This window comes from Camellia sinensis, chromosome 3 (assembly GCF_055761805.1).
Source record: "Camellia sinensis isolate YWXY chromosome 3, ASM5576180v1, whole genome shotgun sequence".
NCBI classification, from domain to species: Eukaryota; Viridiplantae; Streptophyta; class Magnoliopsida; order Ericales; family Theaceae; genus Camellia; species Camellia sinensis.
In genome coordinates, this window is record NC_138963.1 from 116,593,711 (window position 1) to 116,602,487 (window position 8,777).

Genomic DNA, 8,777 nt, shown 5'->3' on the forward strand with positions numbered 1-8,777 from the left:
ATACCTCATAAGCAATTCTCATTATCATCAAGGGTTATGTAGGGAAAGAGCTTCAAAACTTGATTACCCTCAAAGTTAAGTAAATACATTCAATTTCATGTTTTTGAAACCAATTGAGCAAAATCCCTGTTTATTGAATAGGTCTCAAGGTTAGGGTTTTAGGAAAATTAGGGTTTTCTCTCTAATGTACAAGTTGGAGATCAACTCTCATTACCACCTCTATAATCTTCAATAATAAACATGATTTCATCCATAATCATAGAATATTGCCACATTTTTCCAAAATCACTTAGTAGCAACACAATTTATATATATACGTATATACATATATATATATAACATGTATAGCTAATGAAATTATCAGATAAGTGTTTCAAATTAAAGATATAGCGAGTTAAAGACACCCCTACCTCGGAATAGGAAGCTAGGCTTGAGAACCACACTTGAAATGTTGATGAACTCACGAAACAATAAGTAGAAATGTTGATCTAAGACTTCTTTCAACTTTTCTTGAAAGATTTTGGGTGGATCTCAGGTTGAAATTAGGGAAATCTAGAGTGGATGGGCTAGGGTTTTCAGAAGGTAAGGTTTGAGAGAGGGAGATATGAAAAAGTGAAGAGAAAATGAGTAAGAATCAACTTTAAAATCTGCTTTCCCGACTGACTGCTCGAGCGCAACTTCCTTTACTCGAGCGAATAGAACAAATTCAGAAGGGTCGCTTGAGTAACACCTCTTACACACGAGCAAAAAATGAGAGGTACTAGAAGTTTTGCAAAGCTATAGAGAAAATATTGGGAGCAAACATTCTACGCTCGAGCGACAACTTTGCTCGAGCGATCCGCCTGCAGAACTGCCAACTATTAGGAGCTTAAGATCTACGCTCGAGTGACAAAAGCGTCGCTCGAGCGGTCCGAAAAGCCCAGGTGTCACAGTTGTTATAACTAGAAATTAGGAAAAATTTCTTCCGACACCATTATTCGCATGTCAAAATTAGGAAAACATAGAAGGCCATATACCACCTCTTTAACATCTAAGATTGTTTTACTTGAAACTATATGCCTTTTTGTTGCAACAGTACAAGCAGGAAACTTAATTGCAAAGCTTTTCTCAAATTCCTTGACACGGTATTTTATATGCCAATCCATTGTGGTAACTTGCATAAGTTTGTTTGGATCAACTTTTCACAATCTTTCAATATAGACAAGTCTTCCCTCTCTATCCACACCATGATTACCATGTGGGTAATACTTCAAAACTTCATTCAACTTTTTAAATTCAAAATCCCGATGAAAAAAATCAGCGAGTAAAGCATAGATTAATTCAAATCCACGGCAGAAAACAATATGGAGAGCCCACACAACAAACCCAAAGAAAAATGTCCAATGTAATTACGTCCATAATAGTGTCAACACCAAAATCTTTTATCCATTGGAGCATTTCAACCCACACGTGATTTGCTTTTTCAATATCAAACTTCCTTGCTTTCAAGAATCTACAGTTTGAAATCATTTATGAATATCATAAACCCAAACACAGCAATCTAAATTTCAAATGAAATCTTTCTCAGATCTAACACAATTACAAGATACCATAACAAATCAAAGAAACTGGTACAGAAAAGGAAACCGAAAGCAAACAAGATTGTGGAGAAAAAAGGTGAAAGAAAAGTACACCAGACAGAGAAAGTGAAAGATAAGCTTGAAAGGCTTATGGATTGAATCAACAATCTTTCATCTGTGAGAAGTTGTAACTTCAGTGTGTGTGTGTGTGTGTGTGTGTGTGTGTGTGTGTGTGTGAGAGAGAGAGAGAGAGAGAGATATATTGAAATTCACAATATTTCAAATATCCATCATTGATCAATTTAAACTAGTGGAATATGTAAAAAATTTCCAACACATGATGTATACCATTCATATATGTTAATTGAAGCAGACTGACTATACCTTATCTAATGCCAATCTATTAAAAAAGGATCAATTATAGTTGGAGTATGATCAAGTTAATGGATCAGACCTTTTTTTACGAAAGTACAGTAAAACATATCATAACACACCAGATAGTGGTGTAACCCTTACACACCAAGAATATATAAGGACCATACACTCTCATCAAAAGAGAGCTCTCTCAAAAAATCTATAAGAACAAAAGATGACTGACAATTTAATTAGTAAACCACTCAAACATTTTTTTTCCAGTTCATAATAAACAAATCTATCATCTGAAGCAAGAAAGTACTAGTTTGAAATCACTAATTCTAGTCTTATTAAAAAAAGTGTAACTAAAAGCATAATCTAATGATTAAAAAGTGTATTGAAACAAAAATCATGTATACATAAAACACCTATGTATGATTACGTTGAAAGCACTCACCGTTTTCACATGCACATTTCAAAATTATTCAAAAGATTTAAGCAAGAATGAGGTATTCAATACCATTATGATATAGTGCCACTATCTTCTCTTTTACTTTTTATTTCATGTTCTTCTCTCCTAATATGTCAGACAATGCAAAATCTTTGCATTGTAACTAAAACCTATTCACACATTTGGTACAAATGTTATTAATATACATGTTGATGAATTTTCATATGATGAAGATAATATTAAAAAAAAAAACAAAAAACAAAGATGATACAAATTGTAACATCAGACTTTTCTAGAATAATTTTGCAATGATATATGATCAGCAAGAGAGAGCAACTCAAGCTCTGGTACAGGAGGAGGAATATCCTCGGCCGCTAAGTCCTCGCCAAGGATGGCTCCAATATCTGCAGCGGGGTCTAGAATGGGAACCTCATTACCAGCCATGGGAGAAAATGAGAAATATGAGAGAAAAAAGTAAGTGGGTGAGGGAGATTGTGTGAGAAATACCAAAATCCAAACCCTAGGAGGGAGAAAAGAAAGAGAGAATGAAGAATCAAAGAGGAAGGAAAAGAAAGATTGAGCAAACACATGAGAACCCACTAAATCAAGACAAAATCTGATCGGTCCAAAATGTAGAGAATTTAAAGGGTTTTCAAGGAAAAATTTGCAAGGGTTGTTGGGTAATGCGAATGGAGGGAAAATCTAGAGAGAGAGGAAGAAGGTTTTCGGATGTGGGTGTGTGAGAAATGAAGGTCCCATGATGTTTTAAAAGGCCACGGGTTATGAAATTCTCGATCTGCCCTGTGCCGCTATCGTAACCTGGCCGAGTTTATTGAAGCCCGACAGTGTCTTTTTTGACCCGGTCGGCTCTAAAAATGCAAAACAGCCTAATTTTGATTCTATTTTGTGGCCCTGGGTATGGGTAGGTCCCAGTTGGAAAAGAAGAAAGGTGTTTTTTTTTTTTTTTGTTTACATCAGAGCCTATCCTAGATTTCAAGGACTACGGAGCAATTGTTCAGAATAAATTTCAATCCATCTCGCTATTTTCGCGGGGCGTATTAAACCACGGATTTGAACCCATTTTCAAGAGTAAAATTAGCAGAGTTGTTTCTATTTCATATATGTGTCACTTTCCCACGGCGTGGTACGCATAAGTCCAAATTCGGTTCACATACGAAATAAGCTAACCTCTGTGAACATCGCTCCTCGGCACATTTTCTAAAAATGTCGCTTCCTGGAACATGTTAGTTTCATACATCGAGTTCCAGAACCTATGCACCTTTAGTGTTCGAAGAGCATATTTGCACCTTTAATGTTTGAAGAGCATTAACCCCCAGTGTAGCTTTCACCCTTTTCGCGATAAGCGTGTCTACGCTGGTTTTCATAACAATTTCATCACAACCACCCGTTCTACATGGAAAATGTTGTTTGGCTTGAATTTTTCCCCTTTCTGCGTGGAAACATATGTTAGCTTTGCATTCACCCTTTTCGCATGCCCTGTGTTTAGGCTTGTAATTTCACCCTTGTCACACGAGCGTGATTTGCCTTGCACCCTCACCCTTTTCGCATTTCCTATGTTTAGGCTTATAATTTCACCCTTGTCACACGAGTGTGGTTTGGCTAGCATCTTTCACCCTTTCTACATGATGTGTAGTTTGGCTAGCATCTTTTACCCTTTCTACGTGATGCATAGTTTGGCTTGCATCTTTTACCCTTTCTACGTGATACATAGTTTGGCTTGCATCTTTTACCCTTTCTACATGATGCATAGTTTGGCTTGCATCTTTCACCCTTTCTACATGATGTGTAGTTTGGCTTGTATCTTTCACCCTTTCTACGTAATGCGTAGTGTGGCTTGTATCTTTCACTCTGTCTACGTGATGTGTAGTTTGTGTTGAAAAGATGACTCAGCTGCTGATGTGTCATGTTGACTAGGCTTCTAAGATATTCAAAGATTGCTGAAACAAAGTTGCTGGAGTATTTTTGAATAAGTCAAAACGTTTGAAAGCTTCAAAGTAGTTGTTACTAGAAAATAGGAAACTAGAAGATAAGCTCATCTATTCATGGGCTTGTGATGCTATTTCTTTGCAAGTTGTTATGCATTTTTGTTCTATTTTTCATGTATATAAAGCACTTTCTAGTCAATAAAATATTAAGGTCATTTTGGCAGCTCATTTTTGTTCTTATATCTTCTTATTTTGTCACTGTTCTTGAAAAATAACAACATGTTGGTATCAGAGCTGTTTTCTTGAGGGGCCTATGTGAGAAATCCTGAGAGATCTTTCCCCAAAACACCAAAACACAAACACTTAACCTTTCCAAGCATGGCCTCAAATGCTTTCTCTCCAATAATACCACCAGTTTTCACTGGTGAGAATTATCAAACATGGGCAGTAAGGATGACTGCTTATTTGCAAGCAGTTGATCTTTGGGAGGCAGTTGAAGCTGAATATGAAATTGTTCCATTGCCTAACAATCCCACTATACAAGAAATCAAGATTCACAAGGAGAGAACAACTAAAAAATACAAAGCCAAGTCTTGCCTGCATTCAGCAGTTTCTGAAGCTATTTTCACCAAGATCATGACTTTGGAGTCAGCCAAAAACATCTGGGACTATCTCAGAACTGACTCTCAAGGCAATGACAGATCAAGGAGCATGCAAGTGATGAACTTAAGGAGGGAATTTGAGATACAAAGGATGAAGGAATCAGAGACCATAAAGGAGTACTCTGATAGACTGCTGAGCATAGTAAACAAGGTAAGGTTGCTTGGAGAAGACTTGTCTAATCAAAGGGTTGTTGAAAAAATCCTAGTAACCATACCTGAAAGGTTTGAGTCCAAAATCTCCTCTCTTGAGGAATCTAAAGACTTAACAAGTATTTCCTTGGCACAATTTTTGAATGCTTTACAAGCACAGGAGCAAAGAAGACTAATTAGGCAAGAAGGGTTTGTGGAGGGAGCTTTGAAGGCCAAACTACAAATTCAAGATAAAAGTAAAGACAAGAAAAAGAAGGGCAATAAAGACAACTCAAGCAAAGGTAATGCTGAAGCTAGAGACAGCAACAACAAAGGAGGAACTTACCCTCAATGCCAGCATTGCAAGAAGACAAATCATCCTCAATCTAAGTGTTGGTGGAGACCTGACATCAAGTGCAGAAAGTGCAACTAGTTAGGCCACATAGAGAAGGTTTGTAGAAGCAAACAACAGCAAGAAGGTGAAGCTAAAATGGTGGATCAGCAAGAGGAGGAGCACCTATTTGTTGCCTCATGTTATGCAAGCAAAAGCTCTAATGAACACTGGTTAGTTGATAGTGGCTGCACAAACCATATGACATATGACAAAGAGCTCTTTAAAGAGCTGGACAGAACTAAAATTTCCAAAGTCAAGGTTGGAAATGGTGAGTTCATTGAAGTAAGAGGCACAGGGACAGTAGTAATTGAAAGTGTTTTAGGTACGAAACTAATCACTGCTGTTTTATATGTGCCTAGAATTGATCAAAATTTGCTAAGTGTTGGTCAACTATTGGAAAAAGGCTTTAAACTGTTGTTTGAAGATAAAAAGTGTATGATTAGAGATGCAGATGGCCGTGAGGTGTGTACAATCAAAATGAGAGGCAAGTGCTTCTCTCTGGATCCAATGAAGGAGGAGCAGACAGCATATCAAGTCTCTATGAACACAACAGAAATTTGGCACAAGAGATTGGGCCATTTTCACCATGGAGCACTCATATATATGCAGAAAAAGCAGCTGGTACAAGGGTTACCTCCACTAGAAGAGCATCTACTTGGCTGCAAGGCTTGTCAATATGGAAAACAAAGTAGATTGCCATTTCCTAAAAAGGCCTGGAGGGCTTCACAGAAGCTGCAACTAATACATACTGATCTTGGAGGGCCTCAGAGAACCCCATCATTAAAGGGAAGTAAATATTATATTGTTTTTATAGATGATTTAACAAAAATGTGTTGGATTTACTTCTTAAGGTTTAAATATGAGGTTGCAGCTGTGTTCTGGAAATTCAAAGCTTGGGTGGAAAACCAGAGTGGCTGCAAGATGCAAGTATTAAGATCGGATAATGGCAAGGAATACACCTCAGAACAATTTGATTTGTTTTGTGAAAAAGCTGGAATCAAGCACCAACTGACAGCTCCATACACTTCACAACAAAATGGATTAAGTGAGAGGAAGAATAGAACACTCATGGAGATGACCAGATGTCTGCTACATGAAAAAGGGCTGCAAAAAAAATTCTGGGCAGAGGCTACAAATACTGCTATTTTTCTACTTAACAGACTTCCAACAAGGGCTTTGAAAATAAAAACACCCTTTGAGACTTGGTATGGATACAAACCTTCACTACATAACTTCAAAGTATTTGGTTGTCTATGTTTTTCATATGTGCCTCAGGTGAAAAGAGACAAGCCTGATAAAAAAGCAGAACCAGGAGTCTTTATTGTTTATAGCAACATCTCTAAAGCTTACAGAGTTTTCCATCCTCAAACAGGGAAAATTCTGATAAGTAGAGACGTTACTTTCATGGAGAATGAACAATGGAATTGGGATGATCGAGAAAAAGATCAATTTTTAGAAAATTTGCAACCTTCTGAAGACAATGTTGACGACCCACCAGTTAGGGGAACAAGACTGCTTTCTGACATTTATCAAAGATGCAATGTTGCTGTAACGGAGCCTGCAGGATTTGAAGAAGCTAAAAATGATCAGAAATGGATGGAAGCTATGAAAGAGGAGAGGAGAATAATAGAGAAAAATCACACTTGGGAGCTTATGGAAAAACCTCAAAATAGGAAGATTATAGGAGTTAAATGGGTGTTTAGAACCAAGTTAAACGCAGATGGATCAGTTAACAAGTATAAAGCAAGGCTAGTGGTGAAGGGTTATGCTCAAATCTATGGTGTTGATTTCTCTGAGACCTTTGCACCTGTGGCAAGGTTAGATACAATCAGGTTGCTGCTAGCAATTGCAGCACAAAAAGACTGGAAAATCTATCAACTAGATGTTAAATCAGCTTTTTGAATGGTTTTTTGCATGAGGAAATATATGTAGAGCAGCCAAAGGGATTTGTTATGCAGGGGCATGAGGATAAAGTGTATTTGCTTAAAAAGGCATTGTATGGTCTTAAACAGGCACCAAGGGCCTGGTACAGCAGAATAGATAGCCACTTATTAAGCCTAGGCTTTGTAAAAAGTCTAAGTGAATGTACTCTTTACGTGAAGGAGGCTACTAACTTAATTGTTGTCTGTTTATGTTGATGACTTGCTTATAACAGGGAGCAATGAGGATCTTATAAAGGAGTTTAAAGCAGAGATGCTTTAAGATGACAGATTTGGGCTTGATGTCCTATTTTCTAGGAATGGAAGTAAAGCAAAGGCAACATGAAGTCTTTATTTGCCAACAAAAGTATGCAAAGGAGATCCTAAAAAAATTTCACATGGAAGATTGCAAAGCTACATCAACTCCTATGAATCAGAAAGAGAAATTTAGCAAGGATGATGGAGCTGACAAGGTTGATGAAGGTTTGTACAGGAGTTTGATTGGTTGCTTAATGTATCTTACAGCAACCCGACCTGACATAATGCATGCTGTGAGTTTGCTTTCGAGGTTTATGCACTGTGCAAGTGAGGTGCATTTTCAAGCTGCAAAGAGGATTTTGAGGTATATCAAAGACACTGTCAATTATGGCATAAAGTTCACTCATTGTTCAGATTTTAAGTTCCATGACTTCTCTGACAGTGATTGGGGAGGTTCTATTGATGATATGAGAAGTACAACTGGTTTTTGCTTTAGTTTTGGATCAGGCATGTTCTCCTGGTGTTCAAGGAAACAAGAGATTATTGCACAAAGTACTGCTAAAGCTGAATATGTGGCTGCTACAGTCGCCGTAAACCAAGCTCTGTAGTTTAGGAAATTGTTAACAGATCTGCATATGGAACAGGAGGAGTCCACACAAATTTTTGTTGATAACCAAGCTAATATATCTATATCTAACAATCCAGTTTTTCATGGAAAAACAAAGCATTTTAAGATTAAACTTTACTTTCTCAGGGAAGTACAGAAAGAAGGAGAAGTGCTGTTGCTCCATTGCAAAACAGAAAATCAGGTTGCTGATATTCTAACAAAAGCACTTTCTAAAGCAAGGTTTGAATTCCTAAGAGAAAAATTGGGAATGAGCAGCAGTTGATCCAAGGAGGAATGTGGAGAAGATGACTCAGCTGCTGATGTGTCATGTTGAGTAGGCTTCTAAGATATTCAAAGATTGCTGAAATAAAGTTGCTGGAGTATTTTTGAATAAGTCAAAACGTTTGAAAGCTTCAAAGTAGTTGTTACTAGAAAATAGGAAACTAGAAGATAAGCTCATCTATTCATAGGCTTGTGATGCTATTTCTTTGCAAGTTG

At 37.3% G+C, this 8,777-nt stretch overlaps 1 protein-coding gene and 1 pseudogene across 1 annotated transcript; both read left to right on the forward strand.

Annotated features, from left to right (window-relative positions):
- The first annotated feature begins 4,688 nt into the window (after positions 1–4,688).
- LOC145821793 (uncharacterized) lies at positions 4,689–5,534 on the forward strand. Its single transcript, XM_082918363.1, has one exon. It carries the CDS (start codon positions 4,689–4,691, stop codon positions 5,532–5,534), a length of 846 nt encoding a protein of 281 aa, XP_082774489.1.
- Positions 5,535–7,812: 2,278 nt separating this feature from the next.
- On the forward strand, positions 7,813–8,280 carry LOC145821794 (secreted RxLR effector protein 161 pseudogene; annotated as a pseudogene).
- The last annotated feature ends 497 nt before the right edge of the window (positions 8,281–8,777 follow it).

Coding starts and splice junctions, on each gene's coding strand:
- LOC145821793 (XM_082918363.1), top strand. CDS start 4,689: ATGGCCTCAAATGCTTTCTCTCCAATAATACCACCAGTTTTCACTGGT.